General features: G+C 40.5%; 1 protein-coding gene across 1 annotated transcript in view; it reads left to right on the plus strand.

Annotated features, from left to right (window-relative positions):
• Window positions 1-314: 314 nt before the first annotated feature.
• Window positions 315-27,917, plus strand: part of MTIF2 (mitochondrial translational initiation factor 2) — a 43,162-nt gene continuing 15,559 nt past the window's right edge. The window contains exons 1-10 of the mRNA XM_039532071.1: window positions 315-650; window positions 9,366-9,597; window positions 10,236-10,356; window positions 12,721-12,892; window positions 13,303-13,463; window positions 15,292-15,468; window positions 21,678-21,817; window positions 24,614-24,738; window positions 25,713-25,917; window positions 27,150-27,402. Coding sequence (XP_039388005.1) covers window positions 9,373-9,597; window positions 10,236-10,356; window positions 12,721-12,892; window positions 13,303-13,463; window positions 15,292-15,468; window positions 21,678-21,817; window positions 24,614-24,738; window positions 25,713-25,917; window positions 27,150-27,402 — 1,579 coding nt within the window. The 5' untranslated portion in view covers window positions 315-650; window positions 9,366-9,372. The remainder of the gene's footprint in view (window positions 651-9,365; window positions 9,598-10,235; window positions 10,357-12,720; window positions 12,893-13,302; window positions 13,464-15,291; window positions 15,469-21,677; window positions 21,818-24,613; window positions 24,739-25,712; window positions 25,918-27,149; window positions 27,403-27,917) is intronic.

A 27,917-nucleotide genomic window follows, 5' to 3' on the forward strand; every position in this document is an offset into this window, starting at 1 on the left:
ACAGCAGGTGGCTCCTCCCAGGGGGTCACTGTTTCCCCCCTCCCCAAACGGGGGGATTGTCCCCGCACGGCAGGGGGTCTGGCAGCGTCTCCCCCCGGCTTAACCCCGGCTACCAACCCCCACCCCCGATTTTTCCCCTTCAGCCTCTCTCCTGCCGCTACCTACAGCAGCTTGTTCCCCACGCCAGTAAATTTCTGCCCCCCGCTCAGACCCTGGCAGCCCCCCCGCTGCGATTTGCGGCCTTGATCCTTTTAACCTCCCCCCCCCCCAAGAGGAGGCAGCAAATCGTAACTAGAAGTGAGGGCAGAGAGACGGCAGCAGCGACAGCGAACTTTACTGGGCACGCGCACTTCGGGTGCGCATGCTCAGTGCACTCAAAGTCGGGAGCGGGAGCTGTTTGGCTCAGGCCCTGCGCGGTGCCCGGCCTGCCGCAGCATTTCCACTGACAGCGCAGCCACTTCCAGTGCTCCGCGCGCCAACCCGACGGCCTGTAGCCTCGGCCCCGCCCTGCACGAGGCCCGGCGAACACCGCCAACTCCGCTCCGCTTTCAACGCCCCCTTCCCGGTTGCGCCCTCTGCCCCGCCTCTCGATGGGTCACGTGTCCCGGCGCGCTCCGCGGCGTTTCCGGCGCGCTCGCGGCTCGTGGCAGGTAAGGCGGCGCTTACCTGAGGGCCGGCGGTGTTTGAGGGGCGCGGAGCCGGCCCCCTCTGGGGGTGCGGCCGCCGTCTCGTACGCGTGCCCCCCAGACAGCCCCGGCGCTGCTCGGTCTCAGTGACTGCGGCGCTAGGGTGTTGAGAAAGGTCTCGGTGTGCGCCCCCCGCCCAGCTCCCCGGCTGCTGCCCCCCACCCTACCCCAGCATCCTGTGCCTGCTGCCTGGCACCTCTACGAGTGCCTCGGCAAGGCGGGGCCGGGGCACTAAGGTGCCCCCCTGCGGAGCCTGGGGTAGGCCGAGGCCCCCTTGAGGAACACGCCCTGCTCGCGGATTGCTCCCTGTTCAGCTGAAAGAGCCTGACTGTGAGCAGCGCCGCCGGCTGACCGGAGCCGGTGTCGCTGAAGGAGACCCCACTTCTCAGCGGGCTTGAGCTCTGGCTGAAAGCGAGGGTGACCAGACAGCAAGTGTGAAAAATCGGGATGGGGTGGGTGGGTAATAGGAATCTAAATAAGAAAAAGGCCCCAAAATTGGGACTCTCCCTATAAAATTGGGACAGTCTGGTCACCCTACTGAAAGCCGTCAGCTTGGAGCACAGGTCTGAGGTGTTGAGGGCAAGAAGCACCATCTCACAAGTGGGCTGCCACATTCAGTACTAGCCTTTGTTTCCCTGTGTCTGCAATCAGTGATAGGCTCCGGATAGTGTGCCTTGTGGGGGCCTGGTTTCAGGGTGACATGGATGTGATAAGAATAACAAGACTGACATTCAGAAAATCAGTTTGTGGTCTGATGATAGGCTCAAGATAAAAAAGTACTCTTGGCTACAGCTGTTATCTGGCATCTAGAAGCAGCCTGTGATCTAATAAACTCCCAGATTTTAACCTGTGTTACAAAAGACAACTGCACTCAGTCATCAAGGGTGCCAGTGTAACGTTCACATGCTTTCATCCAGCCTGCCTAGATACTACAGTGCTATGGGCCATATAAGTACTTATGGTCTTTGTTACGCAGGATATCAGATTAGATTACTATAATGGTCACTGCCAGCCTTAAAATCTATGAACCTAGATATAGATACCACTGTTTCTGTCATTGAGGTTTAGTGAGGTTAGCCCCTCTTCCAAACCATAGTGTCATGGATGTGAGCAGCTGCTGTAGAAATGGATATTGTAATCATAACAAAGACACTACGCCCATGTCCCCTCTTACTAACATAATAGGCAGGATGATGATGTAGAACCCCATGTAAGGGCACCTTTGGGGTTGAAAGATAAAGGTGAGCCATTCTAAAAGCTACAAGTTTGTCAACAGTTGCACATGATAAAGAATTGCAAAGGCAGACTATGCAAAATTAGAATGGATGTTTAACCCTCATCTATTGGCAGGGGGAGATGATTGACCAATGCAGCCAGTGCAGTTTCTGTCCAAAACTCAGACATGAAACTTAATTGCCACGGGTAAAGAAAATCACAGGTTTCTTCATATCTATGAAGGCTGAGGGAACTGGGCTTATTTAGTCTGCAGAAGAGTGAGGGGGGGATTTGATAGCAGCCTTCAGCTACCTGAAGGGAGGTTCCAAAGAGGATGGAGCCTGGTTGTTCTCGATGATGGCAGATGACAAAACAAGGAGCAATGGTCTCAAGTTGCAAGTGGGGGCGGTCTAGGTTGGATATTAGGAAACACTATTTCACTAGGAGGGTGGTGAAGCACTGGAATGGGTTACCTAGGGAGGTGGTGGAATCTCCATCCTTAGAAGTTTTTAAGGGCAGACTTGACAAAGCTGGCTTGGATAATTTAGTTGGTATTGGCCCTGCTTTGAGCACGGGGGTGGACTAGATGACCTCCTGAGGTCTCTTCCAACACTAATCTATGATTTTATGATTTGTTCAATAGGAAAAGAATTTTGTTGAACAATCACACAGATTAGAATTCAGATTTTTGTTATATTTGGCAGGGTGGATTTGATTTAAATCAATTTAAATCCTCAGATTTAAATCAGTAGTCAGGAAGCCTTGATTTAATCATGGATTTCTACATAAAAGTGCAGTCTTGTTGGTTGTAATGACCTTAATACATATTCTTCACAACTCAGAGATAGATGTAGGTTTCATTTTTAGAAGGTACACACTATACATTTTAAGTGATTTATTTTGAGAACTTTTCAGATTAGTTTTACAGCTATATCAGAAAATGAATGATTGGTTATTTCATTCACCAAAGGTAATTGAAGCAGATATTTATGAAGTCATTGGGAGGTGAACTATCTCCAATTTAACAGGTTAATCATTAATATTTGGAGGATTTTCTTGCCATGCTGTATTAGAAGGAGAACATCACCAGGCAGACATTTAAATTGTTTTATTTAACTAAAACAGGAACATTATGTATTCTGGATTTTTTTTTCTTCAAGAGCAAACATATAATATTTTAACAAAACAAGCATATTATTTTTTGAATTTAGTTAGACATTCAAGTTTTTTAGAACATAAGAATGGCCGTACTGGGTCAGACCAAAGGTCCATCCAGCCCAGTATCCTGTCTATCGACAGTGGCCAATGCCAGGTGCCCCAGAGAGAGTGAACCGGACAGATAATGATCAAGTGAACTCTCTCCTGCCATCCATCTCCATCCTCTAATGAACAGCGGCTAGGGACACCATTCTTTACCCATCCTGGCAAATAGCCATTTATGGACTTAACCACCATGAATTTATCCAGTTCTTTATCTGGGGTTATTTTTTCCAATGTGCATTACTTTACATTTATCCACATTAAATTTCATTTGCCATTTTCTTGCCGAATCACTTAGTTTTGTGAGATCTTTTTGAAGTTCTTCACAATCTGCTTTGGTTTTAACTATCTTGAGCAGTTTAGTATCAACTGCAAACTTTGCCACCTCACTGTTTACCCCTTTCTCCAGATCATTTATGAATAAATTGAATAGGATTGGTCCTAGGACTGACCCTTGGGGAACACAACTAGTTACCCCTCTCCATTCTGAGAATTTACCATTAATTCCTACCCTTTGTTCCCTGTCTTTTAACCAGTTCTCAATCCATGAAAGGACCTTTCCTTTTATCCCATGACAGCTTAATTTACGTAAGAGCCTTTGATGAGGGACCTTATCAAAGGCTTTCTGGAAATCTATGTCCACTGGATGTACACTATGTACACTGGATCCTCCTTGTCCACATGTTTGTTGACCCCTTCAAAGAACTCTAATAGATTAGTAAGACACGATTTCCCTTTACAGAAACCATGTTGACTATTACTCAACAGTTTATGTTTTTCTATGTGTCTGACAATTTTATTCTTAACTATTGTTTCCATTAATTTGCCTGGTACCGACGTTAGACTTACCGGTCTGTAATTGCTGAGATCACCTCTAGAGCCCTTTTTAAATATTGGCATTACATTAGCTAACTTCCAGTAATTGGGTACCGAAGCCGATTTAAAGGACAGGTTACAAACCTTAGTTAATAGTTCCACAGCTTCACATTTGAGTTCTTTCAGAACTCTTGGGTGAATGCCATCTGGTCCCAGTGACTTGTTAATGTTGAGTTTATCAATTAATTCCAAAACCACCTCTAGTGACACTTCAATCTGTGACAGTTCCTCAGATTTGGCCCCCAGAAAAGCCAGCTCAGGTTTGGGAATCTCCCTAACATCCTCAGCAGTGAAGACTGAAGCAAAGAATCCACTTAGTTTCTCCGCAATGACTTTATCGTCTTTAAGTGCTCCTTTTGTATCTCGATCGTCAAGGGGCCCCACTGGTTGTTTAGCAGGCTTCCTGCTTCTGATGTACTTAAAAACATTTTGTTATTACCTTTGGAGTTTTTGGCTAGCCGTTCTTCAAACTCCTCTTTGGCTTTTCTTATTACGCTCTTGTACTTAATTTGGCAGTGTTTATGCTCCTTTCTATTTGCCTCATTAGGATTTGACTTCCACTTTTTAATGGAAGTCTTTTTATATCTCACTGCTTCTTTTACATGGTTGTTAAGCCACGGTGGCTCTTTTTTAGTTCTTTTACTGTGTTTCTTAATTTGGGGTATACATTGAAGTTGGGCCTCTATTATGGTGTCTTTAAAAAGCGCCCATGCAGCTTGCAGAGATTTCACTTTAGTCACTGTACCTTTTAACTTTTATTTAACTAACCCCCTCATTTTTGTGTAGTTCCCCCTTTTGAAATGAAATGCCACAGTGTTGGGCTGTTGAGATGTTCTTCCCACCACAGGGATGTTAAATGTTATTATATTATGGTAACTATTTCCGAGTGGTCCTGCTATAGTTACCTCTTGGACCAGCTCCTGCACTCCACTCAGGATTAAATCTAGAGTTGCCTCTCCCCTTGTGGGTTCCCGTACCAGCTGCTCCATGAAGCAGTCATTTAAAGTATTGATAAATTTTATCTCTGCATTTCGTCCTGAAGTGAAATGTACCCAGTCAATATGGGGATAATTGAAATACCCCACTATTATTGGGTTCTTAATTTTGATAGCCTCTCTAATTTCCCTTAGCATTTCATCATCACTATTACTGTCCTGGTCAGGTGGTTGATAATAGATCCCTAATGTTAAATTTTTATTAGAGCATGAAATTTCTATCCATAGAGATTCTATGGAACATGTGGATTCGCTTAAGATTTTTACTTCATTTGAATCTACATTTTATTTCACATATAGTGCCACTTCTCCCCCTGCACGACCTGTTCTGTCCTTCCGATATATTTTGTACCCTGGAATGATTGCTCTCAGTCGACCAGGTTTCTGTGATGCCTATTATATCAATATCCTCCTTTATCACAAGGCACTCTAGTTCACCCATCTTATTATTTAGACTTCTAGCATTTGTGTACAAGCACTTTAAAAACTTGTCCCTGTTTATTTGTCTGCCCTTTTCTGATGTGTCAGATTCTTTTTTATGTGACTGTTTATCATCTGATTTGGCCCTTACATTATCCTCTTACATCTTCTGCTCCCAACTATAACCTGGAGATTCTCTATCATTAGACTCTCCCCTAAGAGAAGTCTGTGTCCGATCCACATGCTCCACTGCAGCAGTTGGCTTTCCCCCATCTGCTAGTTTAAAAACTGCTCTACAACCTTTTTAATGTTTAGTGCCAGCAGTCTGGTTCCACTTTGGTTTAGGTGGAGCCCATCTCTCCTGTATAGACTCCCCCCATCCCAAAAGTTTCCCCAGTTCCTAATGAACGTAAACCCCTCCTCTCTACACCATCGTCTCATCCACGCATTGAGACTCTGAAGCTCTGCCTGCCTAACTGGCCCTGCGCGTGGAACTGGGAGCATTTCTGAGAATGCCACCATAGAGGTCCTGGATTTCAGTCTCTTCCCTAGCAGCCTAAATTTGGCTTCCAGGACATCTCTCCTACCTTTCCCTATGTCATTGGTACCTACATGTACCACGACCACCGGCTCCTCCCCAGCACTACACATAAGTCTGTCTAGATGCCTCGAGAGATCTGCAACCTTCGCACCAGGCAGGCAAGTCACCATACGGTTCTCCCAGTCATCACAAACCCAGCTGTCTACGTTTCTAATGATCGAATCTCCCATTACTAACACCTGCCTTTTCCTAGCAACTGGAGTTCCCTCCCCCGGAGAGGTAACCTCAGTGCGAGAGGCAACCCCAGCACCATGTGGAAGGAGGGTCCCAAGTATGGGAAGGTTTCCCTCTGCTCCCATTGACTGCTCTGCTTCCCTGGGCCTTTCATCCTCCTCAACAGCACAGGGGCTGTCTGACCGGAGGTGGGACAATTCTACAGTATCCTGGAAAGCCTCATCAACATACCTCTCTACCTCTCTTAGCTCCTCCAGTTCCGCCACCCTGGCCTCCAAAGTCCGTACATGGTCTCTGAGGGGCAGGAGCTCCTTGCACCGACTGCACACATACGCCACCTGCCCACAGGGCAGATAATCATATATGCTACATTCAGTGCAATAAACTGGATAGCCCCCACTCTGCTGCTGGGCGTCTGCCTGCATTGTCTCCTAGTTAATAAAAGGGTGGTTTAAAGGAAGAGGTTTTCAATGTAGTTTGGTTTATAGGTTTTAAGGGGACTAAAGGGGCACAGATAGAACTGACAAGGGACCCCCGCTCCCTTCCCACTCCCCTTCTAAACTCCCTTGCGAAACTCCCTGTTAGCAGCCCCTGGTCGCTTGTGCGCGGCTTTATAAAGCCCTGGCCTGAGTGAATGCCCCGCCCACTGATTAAGGCTCAGACAATTACCAGAGGCTTCTAGCTTTCAAACCTTCCTTTGAAGCTCAGAGACTCCAACTGCCAGCCACAGCACATGGTCCTTCAGACAACCAACCAAACAAACAGACTGACAAACACAAGTTCAGTACACAGCAAGTAACCCCCAAACACAAACAAACACACACTACAGACAGTCACTTACCCCACAGATGCTGTATTTGCTCCTCCTTCACCTGGAGATCTCTCTTGCGAAACTCCCTGTTAAGCAGCCCCTGGTCGCTTGTGCGTGGCTTTATAAAGCCCTCTTTGGCATAGTTGGCATTATGGAGGGATGACTGCTGGATGTCCATGTCATAGCCAACTCCTCTTCTTTCGCAGTTAAGGTCTGACCCTGGTACCGAGTATTGAGAATATTTGCAAGAAAATGAACTGGAGATAGTGCTTGTCCCATTCTTTTTTTAATGCTTGTAATTTAACTGTTATTGCATGTTTCTCTTTTTAAGATCTCACTCAGATCCTTCCAAATGTCAACAGAGTCATCAATAAAACAGCTATTTCCCTGCATGTTGTTCAAGGCTACAGAAATAGGCTTCAGGGTACACAGCATGTGTTCAACATATCTCTTAAGCCCAATGTTGAGAACTTCGGCTGTGACAGTGACATCTGTTTTTTTCACGATTTTGTTCACAAACTGTCATCAGATTAGGCCAGTTCTTGATATAGTGCTCAAAACAGTCCATTACTGAGTTCCATCACCCATCTTCTAGGAGAGTTATCTTGGTTCCTCCCACTTTTTTCAGAGCAGCTGCTGCAAAGTGGTTGTTACGGAAATATTTTGCAATTTCTGGAACACTGAAGTCTTTGGCTAAGAGGTGCATCAAATGAACACTGCAACCGCTATGTTATTAGCTTGGGACTCTCTTCTAAATAATTTTTTCTCATCTTGGATACATTTACAGCATTGTCTGTGACCAAGCTGTGTTCTAGACATTTGAATTTTTTTTTACAGTTTGTTATAGCTTCTACTGCTCCTTCTTGAAAGTATCCTGCTGTGTGTGCGTTTCCTGATGTATCAAATGTTTCTGTAAGGAAGACATTCCCTTCTGTTGTCATATAAGCACAGACAACAGGATCATTGTGGACATTGCTCCACCCATCAAGCCTCAGGTTAACAATTTTACCCTCTAAATCTTTTGCACACTGCTCAATTTCTCTTTCATACACTTTATCCAGCAATTTGCCTGTGATATCGGCTCTGCTCGGTGGACTGTATCCTGGTCTTAATGACTGAACCATGAAGTGTAGGTTCTCAATCATATGGCAAGGAGAGTTTGTTGCATAAACAAACCGGGCAATTTTTTCATCAATTACCTCTTTTTGTAATCTGCTGGTTTTTATCACAAACTTATTAATGGTTGTTTCTGGATGATGTTTTTTTTTTCTTTTTGCTATAGGTGTTGTACTGTGGCTATGTGACATACATGATGTGACTGAAACACTATCATTGGCAGATAACTCCGAAACTATAGAAAATGATGGTGATCTTGAAGGTGGATAGTCTTTAGAATCGTATATGTTGAGGATGGATTCTCCTAAACAAAATAGGCCAATGCAGTTATTTAATTATTATTACCATACCGCTCATTTAGTATTACTCGTTGCATTCACTGACACTGAGTACTGCTTTAAAGGTGAAATTGTAAAAGGATGATCTGCCTATATCAGCTATTTATTTTTTATCACAGCTGCATCTAAAATGATAGTTACTCTCTGGTACTAACAACTATTTTTTTTGCTCAAACCTGAGAATTCAAGAAAGTCCAGAAGGAATACAGGCAGTCCTTAAGAAAGAAGTATGAAATAAAAAAGTTTACCAACCTGAAGATCCTGCATGTTCAGACATGTTCCTTTTATCATCTTCAATGCAGCTTCCTCCTGAGAAGGAACACCATTGGGTAGATAGAAAGATTAACCTAAATAATCTATACAGAAGCCCATGGAACTCCATAAAATTGGGTCCCTAATCCATGAACTATTGGAATTTTCTTAAACATTATATGAATATATTGTCTCATACTATAGAATTAGAATTTATAATCCCTATTCCATGATGAGATATCTATCTTCAGATATGTTTTTTCCTCAAAAGTATTTTATCAAAAAAAATCCAATTTAAATAAAAAATATCCACTTTTTTTTTAAAGTAATTGATTTTTACCCACTCTGTTATTTGGGGACTTGCTGTAGATTTTTTTTTTATCTTCAGTCTATATAATTGACATTTTTCAAACTAGTAAATTCATTGTATAGTTCTCTAGAAGTGTGATTGGATGATAATTGATTCAGTTTGGAATGACATAAGCCTGCTTTTGGACAATTCATAAAACTTGTCTTATTTTAATTTAAATCAGATTTTTTTAAATCAATTTGATTTAAATCAAATCCACCCTGATTTAAATCAAATCCACCCTGATTTCATTGTATCTTTTCTATTCACAGTGAAGACATGAACCGAGGGATGATGCTGAAATTGGAAAACCTGGTCCAGTTACATTGTGCTTGCAGACAGCTGCATAGTCTTTCTTACAGGAAAATTCACAGAACACAGTGGAAGCCTGTGCAGTCATCCACATACACCATGTGGCCAGTTCAGCTACACCCACAGCTCTGGAAAACAAACACATTGATTGGTGTTGCACTCTCACAATATAGGCTTTTAGCTACAAAAGAGGTAATGAACAAGTTCCAACAACTACTTTATCCCTCTCTGAAAGTACAAAGTGCAAAAAAAAATCAATTTTTGAGCATTTTCATTATATAAATAATTAGTTCATTATATAAATCTGTTAGTAATGAATTTACTGTGTATAAGATTGTTACTCCCCTGTATAGAGAATTTACTTTACATTTACAAGACATATTAATATATTTGTAGATAGAGAGAGCTCCAGTACCAGACATTCATTTGAAGTTTTTTAAATCCAAATGTTGCAGCACCAAAAATCTGAAAGAAAATCTGACTATAAACAAGTGGAAATGATTTTCATTGTTCAAAATGAGAGATGCAAAAAACAGTAAAAATGCCACAAAGTGGTTTTTAAAATATTCACTATTTTAACAGTTCTTTCAGTAATTTGTTTGTAATGTAGGCAAAGATATCTGTTTACAACTTACAATTTTTGTTTTCATTAGCCCTTTAAATATTGTTTATTAGTCATTCCTTAATTTATAAAAGCAGCAAAGAGTCCTGTGGCACCTTATAGACTAACAGACGTATTGGAGCATGAGCTTTCGTGGGTGACTACCCACTTTGTTGGATGCATGTCCTTAATTTATGTATCCTTATGCACATGTCTTGCTCCTTTGTAGGGGAAAGGACCAGGGAAACAGAAATTATCGCCAATAAAACCTAAAATAGAAAGGCAGGAGGTAAAGATACAGCAGAGGATGACAGTTGAAGATCTTGCAAGAGCTATGGATAAAGACATAGGTGAGCCAATTTATTCTTTTGAAAGAAGATCCAGCAGTGTTATATTTAAGACAATAATGGAGTTTTGAAGAATGCTATAGGAAATGTCATGCTGGAATTATCTATATTATAATTTGATTACCACACCTTTTCTCATCAGGATCCACAATAAATCCCCTGTCCACTGACAGACAAACTTCTTCTATCAGAGTTCTAACAAAATGAAAAGAAAATGTTAGTAGTCATCTAATCCTGATTATGAACACTTTGTGGAACATCACCGTTAGATAAGAAACATTTTTGCCTTATTTGAGTGACCTTTTCTTGTCTTTGTGAGCCTACATCTTCTGTTTCTGATTTTTTTCCTCTATGTTCTTCACTTTCCCAGCCAACAAGTAGAGAATTAGAATAGCACTATCTTCTTATGGTGAAATGCTTTACATACTGTATTAGATAAATTGTGAATGAAATTGACTAGGATTATGCAACTGTTTTATCAAATGTTTCAGTACAGAAGCATAGCACCACTCTAACCCTACATCTTTAGCACAGCTTTCCAGCAGACATCAGTCAGGAAAGGCTTGGTGCACCGACCTGAAAACTGATGGTAAAAGACCAAACAAATCATGATGGTGTTGCCATATTAGTGCACATTTTGAGCAGCGTATTTAGTACTTGACTTTCCACTAGCAAACAAGCAATTATAATTCCACTCTTTTAAAATATTTTGTCAGCTAGAACAACGTGGGCCTTGTCTGCATTGGAAATTAGCCTCAATTTCAACCATTGCTGTAGCTGTACTAGTGCAAAACCCAAATGTAGGCAGAGAAAGCTGGGATTTACACCAGTAGAGCTTACATCTGTTTGAAACAAGAGTAACCTCAGTCCATGCAAATTGCAATTTCCTTTATTTACATTAGAGGTTTGCAGTGGTGGAGCTGCAGTGATGGCTGAAATTGGGCTATTTCCCAGTGCAGACAAAGCTTTACTTACTAATATACACTAATAAAGTTTTAGGGGCATAGTGCTACATTTTTACACTTTCAGCAAATATATTATACCATTGATGCCTGAAATCAATTGTTTCTCAGAATCATACTAATGTTCAGGGTTTTTTTATGTAATTCTGTTCTCATGTAAATGTCGACCTTAACAGCCTTTCTCAGCACTGTGCTGAGAATAAAGAAAATCTGTCATGTCTCCTTGTGTATGTCTGAGATGTCTGCTGACTCATTAAGTTTTCCAGTAGTGCTCATGTCACTCATTAGCAACTCTTAATTGTTGCATTGTTTCCTGATTTCCAGTACTACAAAAGAGGGGGAATGAACAGATTTGCCTGAGATTTTGTCATCCGTTGTGGCACTTCTCTACCATCTAATTCAGATGAGTTGAGTTCCTTTGATCTGGTAAACGTTTGGACTGAAATAAGTAAATAAAACAATTGGACCAACCTAGACATTTTAAAAAAATGTCCCACAGGTGATAGGAGAAAGTGTTATTTTATTTGTTGGTGCTCTAGCACACTCAGTATGAATTTTAATGGGATAGGCTGGGATAATAGAGGAGGTAAGTCTACAGAATAAACCCATTTGCTCACTTTCTCAGAAACCTGGTGGGGGAAGGGAGTCTTAACCTTGGTTGTGCATGCATTAGAGCGCAGAATTTGTCTGTTAACTTCGGCCGGTTCCTATTTGCAATTGTACGCTCTCCCCCTGCATTCACAATTGCATAATATACCTCTGGCAACTGCTGCTATAGAACTAAATGGGAAAGTGATAAAGGAAAGTGTTTTCAGCAATCCCTAATGCAGTTTAACACTTGGAAATAAGAGGAACCAGCGCCATGTGACCTGCCTATTCTCATGGACCACCAGTAAATACTTTTTTTTGCATTACCAGTTGTCCGGGTTTTGCATCACCAGATGTACTTGAAACTTCAGTTCTAATACTAGTCATTTACTCTGTGCATAGGATGAAAATATATCAAAAACTTGAAAGTTATGTGTATTTATAAAATCATTAAATCATTTAATTAGATCTTGTTTCAGAATAGCTTATTGAAGATGATTGGTCCATATAAATATACAATATTATAGGAATGTTTTATATTAATCTGGGACAAGTAAAAATACATTCAAGATGTAGTATTTTGGGAAGATGTACATTAACTATTGTGTGTATAAATCATTTATTTGCACTACTAATTCACATCCAACATACTGAGAAAAGAAAGGAGAACTGCTACTTTTCCTTCACTGCCCTGCACTTCCTTGAGTGCAGCTGAAATATTGGATGAAAGCACATACTGCATTAATGGGTACCTCTGTCCTAGATATCTTCTGGAGGATCAAGTGTTGTTAAGTGTTTTTACTATTTCTCTAATCAGATCATGTGTATGAAGCCCTACTACTCACAGGTGTTGCCCTAGACTCACTAGAACCAGATTCAGTTTTGGAAGAAGTCTGGATTAAGGAAGTTGTTAAAAAATCAGGGATGAAATGCAAATGGGCAAAATTAAAACAAGAAAAAGTCAGAGAAAATAAAGATGCTGTGAAAAGGTAAAATTGTGGTTGTTCTTTTGATTGTTTCCTACTTCTATTAAAATAGCACATTTGGGATATACAGCTTCTGTGCCCATGTAATTGCTACATCAGTGTTAGACTTCTTCTGTTTTAGTTGATGTTGATTTTTGTGAAACTTTCTAAAAAGTTGCTTCTTGCTTCATCTGACTGGGGTTGCTGTATTAATTGATACTGACATAAATAAGATTGTTTGCTATAAAGAGGTAAAAATACTTTAGTGTTTTTTTATTACATTTTTTTCTTTGTGAAGACTAGGGGAAGAACTTGACTGTTCTATTAAACACTGAGCTGTAATACATGGCTACTAATTATACATAGAGATCGTTATTGCCCATAGATATTACACAGAGTGTGTGACAAAACTAATGTTTTGCTATTAATTGTAGGCCTCCTGCTGATCCAGCTTTATTAACCCCAAGGCCTCCAGTTGTTACTATATTGGGCCATGTTGACCATGGGAAAACAACTTTACTTGACAGTCTGCGAAAAACTCAAGTGGCAGCAATGGAAGCAGGAGGCATCACCCAGCATATTGGTGCCTTTCTTGGTATGATTTAACCATATATAAAACGGTTTGTTATACACTATATATAGTAGTCAGCTTTGCTTACTGTTTACTTGAACAGAATACAATTATATGCAAGGTTTTTTGCTATATAGCAGAAAAAAACATGAATATATTGCTTGGATGGAACTTAAAAGCATTATGCATACCATTTGCAATGTTGAAATACTGTCATAAACTTACTGCTAAGGGTAGCATAAAATCCCTCTTTTACCTGTAAAGGGTTAAGAAGCTCAAATAACTTGGTTGGCACCTGACCAAAAGGACCAATAAGGGGAGAAGATACTTTCAAATCTGTGGGGGAAGGTTTTTATTTTGTGTTCTCTTTGTGTGTTCTCTCTGGGTCAGTGACGAACCAGAACAGGGAAAATACACCTCCTAAAGCCATACCTGAACTAAGCAGCTAAGATTATAAATTGTAAGTAATAGGAAGGAAATGCGTTAGATTATCTTTTGTTTTAGCTTGTGAATTTTCCCTAGGCTAAGAGGGAGGTTTATCCCTGTTTTTTTGTAACTTTAAAGTTTTGCCTAGAGGGCAAAATCCTCTGTGTTTTAATCTGATTACACTGTAAAATTAACTTCCATCCTGATTTTTACAGAGGTGCTGCTTTTACTTTTTTTCTTTATTATAAAGTTCTGTTTTTAAGAATCTGATTGGGTTTTTAGTGTCCTAAAAATCCAAGGGTCTGGTCACCTGGGTTACCTATTTGGTTGGCATGTTATTCTCAAGCCTCCTCAGGAAAGGGGGTGAAAGGGCTTGGGGGAATATTTTGGGGAAACAGGAACTCCAAGTGGTCCTTTTCCCGAATCTTTGCCTTACTCACTTGGTGGTGGCAGCGATACCGTCCCAGGGCAAGGAATTTTCGCCTTGGGGAAGTTTTTAACCTAAGCTGGTGGAATATAAACTATGGGGGTCTTTCATGCAGGTCCCCACATCTGTACCCCAGAGTTCAGAGTGGGGAGGGAACCCTGACAAATACTATAAGGTCTTGATCACTTGGGGACATTAAAGATCCCATGGCACTTTTTGCAAGTGTAAGGATAAAAAAAAACAACCCTGCATCCTGACCCAATTTTTGTAACTGTAGTGTGCCTATCTGCCATTCCTCTTGTAGTTAGAATTGCATATGTTGTTCTTCCTTCCTGTCCTAGAGAGAGGTAGCATGGTGTAGTGGAGAGTGTTGGATTTGGATTCAGCATCCTTTTGTTTTGTTCACAGCTCTGCCACTGACCTTACTGTGGGCAAGTCATTTCATATTTGTGCTTCAGTTTCCCTGCCTGTAAAATAAGCTGCCTTTTATAAAACTCTTAGAAATACATAGATTAAAAGTGTTTTATATATATTAAACAGTTGGATACTGTTGCTTTTTAAAACTGAAGACTTGCTGTGCTTCACCTCAAGACTCATTCTGTATTTCAGTTGTGGATGAGGGTGATATACGTATGTTAGGATGTTTATGGATAAAAGGCACTATGACAGATTTTCAAAGGGGACTCAGGCAGTCAGACACCCAGCTCCCTTTTGATAGGCATTGCAGATTTGCAGATCTGCCTTAGACCCCCTTGGAAATCCCAGTCTTTATAAATTAAACTCGTCATTATCCTTTAACTGCTGAGTTTGTCTCCAGTGTTATGCTCATTAGTAGCACTGCTTTTTTCACGTTTTTGATATCTGCTATGACAGAAACAGTATATTAACTTTCATAGATGTTATACAAATTGTTCATGGAGGAAGGTATATTAGTTCAAAGAAAAATATGGGAAAGATCATGCTTAAAGTATATTGTGTTTTAAATTTATGTTTTCACAGTACATTTGCCTTCTGGGGAAAAGATAACTTTTCTTGATACTCCAGGACATGCTGCGTTTTCAGCAATGAGGGTAAGGGGTACACAGGTCACTGATATTGTCATATTGGTTGTAGCAGCAGAAGATGGAGTAATGAAACAAACTATAGAGTCCATTCAACATGCTAAAAATGCCAAAGGTACTGTATATTTGACCTTTTAACATTTCATTTTTTAACATTTGTGGTGTGTTAATACCCAGCACTATATACCAAGACATGCTCTAGTAATAATTCCAAGAATAAACACTGGTACAAAACAAATACCAGCCTGTCCTCTTCCACAAAAGATAATCCTCAAACCAAATCCAAGACCATTCAGGTTGGGGTTGTTTTTCTCCTTAAAGAATCCTATGGAATAACTGAGTCCATTTTGGAGCAGTATAAATGTGTCTAATAGATTCTGAGGCCTGAAGGGACCATTGTGATCATATAATCTGACTTGTATAGCACAACCCATACAACTTCCCCAAAATAATTTCATAGAAAACATCTTGTAGAAAAACATGCAGTCTTGATTTTTAAAATGTCAGTGATGGAGAATCCATCACGACGCTTGGTAAATTGTTCCAGTGGTTGGTTACTCTCAACTTCCGGCCATAGGATAAGGTTATACCTTTCTCTGTTAGACCTGAAGAGCCCATTATTAAAAACTTGTTCACTATCTAGATTCTTACATACTGTAATCAAGTCACCCTTAACTTTCTCCTTGTTAAACTAAATAGACTGAAAGAGCTCAATCTATCACTATAAGGCATGTTTTCTAATCTTTTAATCATTCCCATGGCTCTTCTTTGAACGCTTTCCAATTTATCAACATCCTTCTTGAATTGTGGGCACCAGAACTGGACACAGTCTTACAGCAGCAGTTGTACCAGTGCCAAATACTGAGATAAAATAAACCTCTCTATTCCTACTTGTGATTGCCCTGTTTATGCATCCCAGGATCACATTAGTTTTCTTGGCCACAGCATCTCATTGGGAGCTCTTGTTCAACTGATTATCGACCACAACCCCCAAATCGTTTTCAAAGTCACTGCTTCCCAAAGTAGAGTCCCTGATCCTGTAAGTATGGCCTACCTTCTTTATTCCTAGATATACACATTTGCATCTAACTGTATTTAAAATGCATATTCTTTGGTTGAGCCCAGTTTACCAACCGATCCAGATCTTTGTGAATCAGTGGTCTGTCCTCTTTGTTGATTACCACTTCCCCAGCTTTTATCAGTGATGATTTTATGTTTTTCTTCCAGGTTATTGATAGAAATATTAAGTAGCATATGGCCAAGAACCAACTCCTAAAGGACCCCACTGGGACTTGTACCTGTTCACTGTTTTCCAGATCATGTGTAGTCTTGGAGGAATGTATTACCTATGCCTGATCCCACTGATTGCTTTTAACCCCAGTCTACAGAGTGGAGGGATTTTAATAGCATATCTTTCTAGAATCATAAGTTCCCTCTACTCATTTTACAGAGAAATCAGAATAATTCAGGTCTAGCAGTTTCATAATTCCATTTTGAAAATGTCTTTGTAATTTCAGAAGTCTTTGTCAGCTTGACGTTCTATGGTCTAAGCTTGTTTCCAAATCACTTTAAACTTTTCAGAGTCTTATAATCCTTAGTTTTCTCACGTGGCCAGCACTGGGATTTTTCAGTATCTTCAGTATTTTTTGGTCTTGATTTCTATAGGCTTAATCTTAACATTTTTATTGTAGTGTAGATAGTAACACATTAATTACAAATATATTAGCGGGTAATTCTTTAAAAAGCTTTCTATAGTACTACTGACTCAAGGCAAGATTTTTCTTGACATGTGAGAATGATAAAGAAAAAAAATCTTCCTCACCATAGTTAAGGTGGAACTAGTCAACTTTTATGCATAGGAAGGTAAATTTCAATGATGATTTTGCAATGTATTTTAAAAGTAGATCTAAGTTGTTTTGTGGGTTAGATCTGTACCAGTCAATAACAGTAAAGTCTTTGATATTAAAATATGGGCTCCTTGCTAAAGAGACCATTTTGAAATATGCTGCTGGTTCTTTTGCTATCTCAGGGTTTTCTTCTTGAGCATCTTGTAAAGTTTTAGCTCTTCTTCTACCACCAAAAGAAAAGTGGATCTAAGCAGTGCTATGAAAAGACATTTACCATCTTGGGCCACTCACATTATCTTAGCAGCCTTAGCTAGATTGCATTGTGATTAACTCTTTTACATCAAATTGACCAGGGCTTAAATTCCAGATTTTTCACAGTGTATGTGTTAGGCAGGAGTTTGCAGAATCACTTTGAGTGGAGAGAAGATAAGTTCTAGAGTAGTTTTGGCAAATGCACCACCACAAAACTGTTCTGACTTTTGATGAAATTGAGAGCAATATGATGATGCACAGAGAAGAGAAAAAGGTGCTTTTTTTCCTCTACAATTCTCAGAGGGTGGACCCCCCCAGCTCCCGAAGGTTCTCTGTTATAATGGACGTCTTTGACTGAGGGCGTGAGAGGGCTAGGTGGCAACCCCTTTGACACTCATTAATGCTGCATGTAGCTTGGCTATATGGATCACTGCAGAGGGGGGCATGAAGAGTTTCCCTTCCTGCTGTTTCTGCACCCACCAGGCGTGAGAATCCTTCCAGATTTCCAGTTCATATCCTAAAGCATATGTTTTAAAGCCCAGAATGGGACATCTAAAAACTTTATTTGTGGTGGACAGAGAGAAACTAACTTTGCACTTGGAGAATTCTACCATAGTTACACCCACATAATTATACCTCTAGCTTTTGTAAACAGAATTTATTCCTTACTACTTTAATTTTGCTAGTGAATACAAATGAACAGTACTGTTGATTCTCTTTGTTGACTGATGCATATAGTGCAGTTCCTTCATGTAGATGTTGGTAACAGGCATCGTAGAAATAGCTAGGATAGATAGTACTGAGTATTATAGGTTCATAGATTATAAGTAGGGCCCTACCAAATTCAAGACCATGAAAAACATGTCACGGACTGTGAAATCTGCCCCCCCCCTCGTGAAATCAGGTCTTTTGTGTGCTTTTACCCTGTAGTATGCAGATTTCATGGGGGAGACCAGCGTTTCTCAAATTGGGGGTCCTCACCCAAAAGGGAGTTGTGGTTTCCAGCTGCCTAGCTCTGAAGGCAAAGCCACCACCAGCAGCAGTGGAGAAGTAGTGACAGCATGGTATGGTGTTGCCACCCTTATTTCTAGGCTGCTGCCTGCTAAGCTGGGCCCTCAGTCAGCACCCGCCCTCTCTCTGGCCGCCCAGCTCTGAAGGCAGCAGCACAAAAGTAAGGGTGGCAATACTGCAACCTGCCCCCTCCCTAAAATAACTGTTTGACACCCCCCTGCAACTCCGTTGGGTCAGGACCCCCAAATTGAGAAACATTGGTCTCCCCTGTGAAATCTGTATAGTGTAGGGTAAAAGCACATAAAAGACCAGATTTCACGGTCTGTGATGCATTTTTCGTTGGTGTGAATTTGGTATGACCCTAATTATAATAATCTACTCTGACCTCCTGCATAATACACATTAGTAACATTCTATTGGGTAAGGACGCAGTAAGAAAAAGATACTTGGTATGTTACTAGAGATACTTTAGCACTACTATCCATTATTTATAGGCAGGAGTTGTAGACCAAGCTGGATGAGCAAGCATTTCAGAGAGGTGATTAAGAAAAAGCAGAAAGCCTACAAGGAGTGGAAGATGGGAGGGATTAGCAAGGAAAGCTACCTTACTGAGGTCAGAACATGTAGGGATAAAGTGAGAAAGGCCAAAAGCCATGTAGAGTTGGACCTTGCAAAGGGAATTAAAACCAATAGTAAAAGGTTCTATAGCCATATAAATAAGAAGAAAACCAAGAAAGAAGAAGTGGGACCGCTAAACACTGAGGATGGAATGGAGGTTAAGGATAATCTAGGCATGGCCCAATATCTAAACAAATACTTTGCCTCAGTCTTTAATGAGGCTAATGAGGCGCTTAGGGATAATGGTAGGATGACAAATGGGAATGAGGATATGGAGGTAGATATTACCACATCCGAGGTAGAAGCCAAACTCGAACAGCTTAATGGGACAAAATCAGAGGGCCCAGATAATCTTCATCCAAGAATATTAAAGGAACTGGCACATGAAATTGCAAGCCCATTAGCAAAAATTTTTAATGAATCAGTAAACTCAGGGGTTGTACCATACGACTGGAGAATTGCTAACATAGTTCCTATTTTTAAGAAAGGGAAAAAATGTGACCCGAGTAACTATAGGCCTGTTAGTTTGACATCTGTAGTATGTAAGGTCTTGGAAAAAAATTTGAAGGAGAAAGTAATTAAGGGCATTGAGGTCAATGGTAATTGGGACAAAATACAACATGGTTTTACAAAAGGTAGATCGTGCCAAACCAACCTGATCTCCTTTGAGAAGGTAACAGATTTTTTAGACAAAGGAAATGGAGTGGATCTAATTTACCTCGATTTCAGTAAGGCTTTTGGTACGGTTCCACATGGGGAATTATTAGTTAAATTGGAAAAGATGGGGATCAATATGAAAATTGAAAGGTGGATAAGGAGATTAAACTGGTTAAAGGGGAGACTATGATGGGTCGTACTGAAAGGTGAATTGTCAGGCTGGAAGGAGGTTACTAGTGGAGTTCCCTCAGGGATCAGTTTTGGGACCAATCTTATTTAATCTTTTTATTACTGACCTTGGCACAAAAAGTGGGAATGCGCTAGTAAAGTTTGCAGATGAGACAAAGCTGGGAGGTATTGCTAACACAGAGAAGGACCGGAATATCATATAGGAAGATCTGGATGACTTGTAATCTGGAGTAATAGTAATAGGATGAAATTTAATAGTGAAAAGTGCAAGGTCATGCATTTAGGGATTAATAACAAGAATTTTAGTTATAAATTGGGGACACATCAGTTGGAAGTAACAGAGGAGGAGAAGGACCTTGGAGTATTGGTTGATCACAGGATGACTATGAGCCGCCGATGTGATATGGCCGTTAAAAAAGCTAATGCAGTTTTAGGATGCATCAGGCGAGGTATTTCCAGCAAAGATAAGGAGGTGTTAGTATCGTTATATAAGGCACTGGTGAGACCTCATTTGGAATACTGTGTGCAGTTCTGGTCTCCCATGTTTAAGAAGGATGAATTCAAACTGGAACAGGTACAGAGAAGGGCTACTAGGATGATCCGAGGAATGGAAAATCTATCTTATGAAAGGAGACTCAAAGAGCTTGGCTTGTTTAGCCTAACCAAAAGAAGGTTGAGGGGAGATATGATTGCTCTTTATAAATATATCAAAGGGATAAATATCAGGGAGGGAGAGGAATTATTTAAGCTTAGTACCAATGTGGACACAAGAACAAATGGATATAAACTGGAAACTAGGAAGTTTAGACTTGAAATTAGACGAAGGTTTCTAACCATTAGAGGAGTGAAGTTCTGGAACAGCCTTCCAAGGGGAGTAGTGGGGGCAAAAGACATATCTGGCTTTAAGACTAAGCTTGATAAATTTATGGAGGGGATGATATGATGGGATAGCCTAATTTGGGTAATTAATTTGGCAATTGATCTTTGATTATCAGCAGGTAAGTATGCCCAGTGGTCTGTGATGGGATGTTAGATGGGGTGAGATCTGAGTTATTACAGGGAATTCTTTCCTGGGTGCTGGCTGGTGAGTCTTGCCCACATGCTCAGGGTTTAACTGATCGCCATATTTGGGGTTGGGAAGGAATTTTCCTCCAGGGCAGATTGGCAGAGGCCCTGGAGGTTTTTCGCCTTCCTCTGCAGCATGGGGCACGGGTCACTTGCTGGAGGATTCTCTGCACCTTGAGGTCTTCAAACCACAATTTGAAGACTTCAGTAACTCTCAGACATAGGTTAGGGGTTTGTTACAGCAGTGAATGGGTGAGATTCTGTGGCCTGCGCTGTACAGAAGGTCAGACTAGATGATCCTAATGGTCCCTTCTGACCTTAAAGTCTATGAGTCTATTTACAAAATGACACTCCGGAGCTAGTTTTTGTGGCTTTATTGCATTGTTACTAGCACCAGTTTTAATAAAAACAGAATAAAAAATACTTCTTGTGTTTTCCCATAATTTTGCAACCCAAAACAGCAGTGATATCATTTTATCAATGTCATTTTCAATGTTTGGACAGTTGATGAGCATAGTTTTAAGCCTAGTGCAAACAAACGTGCTTGTTGAATGTGTAAACAGGATTCACTTGTGTTTCATATAGCAAACAGTAATAACTGAAGAAAAGGCACATTGCCTTAATTTAGAGCTTAGGTAAATGTTGTGATACTGGTGTAAGAGAGATATGCTTATTTCTTTCTCAGTTCCTATCATCCTTGCCATAAACAAATGTGACAAACCTGAAGCTGATCCTGAAAGAGTGAAGAAAGAATTGCTGGCTCATGATGTTGTTTGTGAAGAGTATGGGGGTGATGTTCAGGCTGTACATATGTCTGCACTTAAGGTAAAATTTTGGTGGATGAATGGTCATGTTCGGGGAATTCTGCTATGTGGAATACAGACCATGCTTTGATTTGGCACTTGGAAAATGAAAGTTTTGAGTTGGGGCCTACTCCAGGAGTATGCTGAGTGCCCTGAGCTCCCAATGGAGTCAGTTGGAACCAAGAGCTCTCAGTTTCTTGCAGGTTCAGGCCTTTAACGAGCAAGAGACTAGCAGTAGAATTATAGACTTCCAGTTGGCTCTGATTTTTGTTAGTGGGTATTTGTTCCAGACTTCTGTCATTTTCTCATATTAGTGCTTTAAGTAAAAAGCATCCAGAGGAGTTAGTGCTGAAGTTAGGCAGAAAGGAATAATTCAAAACCAAGTATAAACCTTCATAATACAAGTTTGGACATTGGGGGAACAGTTGGCAGGAAAGAGCAAGTCTCATCTATTTTCTCTAGACAACTGGTAGTTAACTACTATAATCTGAAATCCTAGTTTTACTACTTGTACTTGATTCTGTGGTGACCAGTGTTATCTTGTCAGGAATTAAATCTGCAGCATGATAATGACTTTATTGCTGTCTTTCTGAATTGATCCTATTCCCCTTCTCTCCCCCCATGAATTGCCAGCAAATTCAAGCACTTCTGAAATTATGCACTCAGTCATCCACAATGTGGATACATGAAAAATACACTCATTTTTGTGGCAGCCTCATTGTTGCATTATTTTTCACATTATTTTTCACCTGTGGTTACTGATAATCTCATTGTGGCATGTCCTCTTGTGACGTTCTGTACCTCGTGGGAACACCCTACACCCCCATGTTCATCCTTGTAAAATGATTGTGTGGTATCCAATGCAAAGTTTATTATGTCCGATATCTTCGGAAGGCTGATGATGCACTGAGCATTGTTGTTACAGTAATATTATAATTATAGGTTATAATTTCATGTATATAGTTATGAGGCTGAAAATGTCTTCATGGCTTCAAATAAGCCCACACAGAAACTCTCCAAGAGCAGAGAGGCAGTTCGTACCTCATCAGGGCATGTATGGGACAAACTCTGCCCAGCCTCACAGGAGCAAAGGATGCTGTCCTAGGCAAAAACAAAAGGATCTGTTGGAATCTCGAGTTGGACTCCCCTTCCTTTGGTCAGTTTGGGACAGCGATGAGGTAATGCTCACCTGACTCTGAAGGGTGGGGGGCAAAGCCAAGGGGGAAGAAAGAACATGATAAAAGGGAGAGACATTTGCCATGCTCTTCCTCTCTCTTCCACCTCCATCTACAGACATCACCCCCAAGTGACAGAAATGCTTATCAAAGGGGAGAGCCTGGCTGAAGGACAACCAGCCAGCCTATGGTGAGAAGCGTCTAAGTTTGTAAGGGCATTGAAAGTGTTAAGATCAGCTTAGAATGCATTTTACTTTTATTTCATTTGACCAAATCCGACTTGTTGTACTTTGACTTATAATCACTTAAAATCTATCTTTATAGTTAATAAATCTGTTTATTCTACCTGAAGCAGTACGTTTGATTTGAAGCATGTCAGAGACTCCCCTTGGGATAACAAGTCTGGTACATATCAATTTCTTTGTTAAATTGACAAACTCATATAAGCTTGCAGCGTCCAGTGGGCATAACTTTACACCGCAGGACAGAGGTTCTTAGGACTGTGTCTGGGATCGGAGATATTGGCTAGTGTTGTTCAGTTGCACAATCTGAGGAGCAGCTTACATGCTAGAGGTTGTGTGTGAACAGCCCAGGAGTGGGGGTTCTCACAACAGTGTAGAGTAAGGCTGGCTCCCAGAGTCAAGGATTGGAGTGACCTAGCTGATCACCGGTCCAGATAACACCAGGGGAACGTCACACCACTCTTTCCTATCCTGAAAAGAAAATTGTAAGTCTCTAGAACGATGAAGAGGAAGAACTGAGATGAACAATTACCACAATGTCTTTTTCCTATCCCTAAACCATTAGTTGATCACTTTCAGTTGCTCTCCTTTTATACCCTACTTGCTGACTTGCTTCTCTGAACTTTATTTGGGAATTACATTGTAAATATCATGTTAATGTTTCATTTTTGCCTGCCTGTGTATGAACAGATTGATACAAGCTTGCTACTGGCATCACAGTCCTAATTCACATTCTGCTTAGACTGCTATGCGACCAGCCCTGAGTGCTGCTAACTGGTTGGTCAGGAACAAAAAAAAAGGTCCTCTCCATTGTACCTTTTACTTCAGCCCTGACAAAGCAGGAGAGTTAATGGGAGCTCTGAGGAAGCTGGGGGCAGCTGCTCAGAGTCAGGAGAGAGAGGGGCAAAATTGGTTCTGAAATGGGGAAAGGGTGCATCCTAACTACCACACCAGGTTTCTCCTCCTACCCAATTTGCTCTTTGTCCCCACATCCACCTCTCTTCACTCCTCCAAAAAAAAAAAAAAAAAGTCAAGGGTGGAAAATATCTTTAAAAGAATAGTTTTACTAATACAAAGATTAAACTCCCTTCCTATTTCCAGCACTAACCATGGATGCCAGGCTGCTATTGCTCATGATATGCAAGACTCTCCTCTCTCCCCTTCATGCTTTCTGATCTTTGTTACTTGCATTCAGGACTGCTAGCACTGTAGTCTTAGGCCATGATCATGTATTACTTCAGTGACCCTCTGCACAGGTGCAGATACCTGGTCAATTGGATCGTATTGTGGAATTGGGAACTATGGATCATGTGTATTGGACAGATGTTGGTACTGAAAATTCATCTTCTGATCCTATTGTAACTATCTGCCTCCTTAATTCTTAACTGTTGTCTGGTACAGGGTGAGAACCTGATGGCTTTAGCAGAGGCAACTGTTGCTCTAGCAGAGGTGTTGGAACTGAAGGCAGACTCCACAGGCCTAGTAGAGGGAACCATAATAGAATCTCGCACAGATCAAGGAAGAGGGTAAGTCAGCTAATCATCTGTCTTCCTTTCAACTTTAATTAATGTTTCTGTAAAGTTTATTCCAGTTGACTTGGTTGAAGAGGCCCTGTCCAGGTGGTTTCCAAAATGTAGGTTTTAATTGGAGGGGGGGGCAGGGGGAGAATGGGGAGGTAAATTATAAAACGCTAATATTTTTAAATGAAAAAAAAGATTGTTGTTTGGGTTTAACAATTCCTCAGCAATGTTTGCAATCCAAACATTGCAGTATTTATTGCCTTACTGCATGGGAACCAGAAAATGAATAGTTAGAAACTGACTGGGCTATTTTATTTTTCAGTGGAACAAAGTGTTGTATAAGCAGACAGCATAAATGGTAAAACAAAAACTAAATTTATTTAAATAAAATATTAACAACAGATTTTTTTAAAAAATCCATGAATATCGATCTGACAATTTTTTAACCTATGTAGTTTACTTACTATAAAATAGAAAACTTTTTATGAACCATCCACTAAAAAGTGTCTCTTTGTTCTTTAAAATGGTGATATTTAAAGGGTACCTGCAAAAGAAAGAAATCAAATTTTATATATATATAAAGGGAGCCTGGAAGGTTTCTTTTCAACAAATTCTGCTTGATCTTTATTACCGTAGAAATATAAGCAATGTGTCTGTTACATCCTGGATTTTCTGGAAGACTGTTTGGTGTCACATATTTTGTGAGTTTTCTCAGTGCCTAATGGAAGAGGAGGAGGTTGCTGAATTTTTAACATCTTTATACATCTAAAGATACTAAAAAGGATACAACCCATTGTTTTCCTTTACAAGTCTCCTTTAAAACTTCCTCTGCATGGTGATGAAATGTTTAACAGATGTGTTCTGAGGTCATAGCACATACTGTTCTATATTTGCTTTTTTCATCTTTACTTAAAGGCATGTAACTGTAAATATGATAGCAAACTTAATTTTGTCTGTCTTTCCCTTTCTCCTCTTCCTAGTCCCGTAACCACGGCCATAATCCAGAGAGGAACTCTGAGAAAAGGAAGTATTCTGGTTGCAGGTAAAAGCTGGGCAAAAGTGCGCCTGATGTTTGATGAGAATGGCAAAACAGTAGATGAAGCCACTCCCAGCATGCCGGTGGAAATTGTGGGCTGGAAGGAAGTCCCTTCAGCAGGAGCTGAAATCCTTGAAGTAGAATCTGAGGTATAACAAGAATAACTTAATGCATAGCTATATGCTTGTATTGTGGTATGTAACGTAGATAGAATTAAGTACAAAAATGGTAACATTCATTCAAAATGAGCCATAGTAACTAAGGCTTGAAGACAAAACCTGGGTACTAAATGTGGCCCAGAATAGGTTTTCCACAAAAGGATTGAAGAACCCAATGAAACACATAACCCTTATTCCCTCCCCTCCTCCAGCACTTCCACATTGATCTGCTCCACATTTAGCCAAAGAAAGTGATCTCTCAGTGGGATGGAAGTGTAACCTGTGGTCTCCTATTTCCCTATGCCTCTGCTTGACTGTAGCTGGTGTCTGGGTGGCTTCTCTTTCAGTATTGCCTTGGCGGAGTGTCCAGGAATAATTACTAATTTCTTCTCAAATGCCTCTCCAAGGACTTAGGTTGTCTCCTCTTCAGTAGCATATAATAGTTACTTTAAAACATGACATAAAATAAACCAAAACTTAATGGGCTCATTATTCTTAATCTTAGAATTAATGAGACTCAAAATAAAACAAAGAAATTGGTGTGCATAACTTGTTTTAACTTAAACTCTGCCAAAGCTAATGCAGATAGGAACTGTTTGTGTCATTAGAGGGAACAAGCAGCATAATTTAAGACTCCAGCCTCTTCAAAGCTTCCTGTGTTTTTCCCCTGACCCTTTTGTAAGACCAAATGTCAGAAGCCCACCCCAGATATCAGGTTTCTCATGTCAGTGTTCTCCTTGTGTCCATGGAGTCCCTCAGATATACCTTTCCAGTGACTTTGATATCAAATAATCTGCAGAGAGGCTACAACAATCTCTTATGAATTGGCCATTGTATGTTTCCTAAATCCATTTAGGATTGTTTGTTGCTTTGGATAAATGGTTCTGGTGTCAGATTTTTGGTGCCATAGAGTGAGGTGAGAGATTCCTAGGAGCAAAATAATGCAGTTTATTTCCCAGTAGTTTATGGAATGGTTACCATGCCCCTGTATGTTGGCTTGAGAACTTGTCTATGTTGGGCACTTCTCCTGTTGTCTTCTGTGATATGAGATGGTTTGTTTAGCTAGACTGTAAAATAATACTTAAAATTAAAAGCAAAACAAAGTTAAAATAAAGAAAGCGCTTGAATGGTGTTCATCAGATAATCATCTAGAAAAGTGTTTTCAGACCAAGCTGCCTAGTACTATATATTGATTAAGTAACAGTGCTGTCTCTTCCGCCAAGCAAAGGGCACGTGAAGTTGTTGACTGGAGAAACTATGCTGAACAACAGGAGAAAATCAAACAGGATATGGAAGTTATTGAAGCAAAGCAAAAGGAACACAAAGATGCATACAAGAAAGAGCGAGAGAGCCTATCCAATCTGACCTGGAGACAGAGAAAAGCAGCGTTGTATAAAACCAACAAACATCTAATAGTTATGAGGTCTAAAGAGAGAGTGGAGAGTGACAGAAACGTGCTACCTGTAATTGTTAAAGGTGCTGTCATGTTCAGTTGACTTTGCAATTGTTTTAGTGTATATTTCCAAAGTCTAAATTTAAACCTATTGTAATTATAGGTTTTTCTTTGAGTGAGTATCGACACAGATTCCGCTCCTGGTGTGTGAGATCTAATTCTTGTGAATAACACTGTTGGGGTTTCTTCTGTGCCCTTCTTTCTTCTTGTAGCTGAGGGTATAAAGGACGGGGTGGCCACAATGCACATTTTGTTCCTTACTGCCTGTGGCTGTGAGATGGCACCCTATAGTGTTCACATCCCTTGCCCTGAGCAAGTTAGCTGACATAGTTCTATTAGTTTATTTTTTGCTTAGATAAGTTTTCTTTGCCCATTGACTTTTAAAAAAACAAAAAACCCTTAGAATTAGAGTAGTGATAGGTTTTCACTCCCTTTGTCCAAGAGTCTTACTCCCTGTACACACCTCTCTCCCTTCTATAATGGCCCTTCCACTCTCACCCAACCCCCCCCCCACATAAGAACTTAAAATGACTGACTG

This window comes from Mauremys reevesii, linkage group 3 (assembly GCF_016161935.1).
Source record: "Mauremys reevesii isolate NIE-2019 linkage group 3, ASM1616193v1, whole genome shotgun sequence".
NCBI classification, from domain to species: domain Eukaryota; kingdom Metazoa; phylum Chordata; order Testudines; family Geoemydidae; genus Mauremys; species Mauremys reevesii.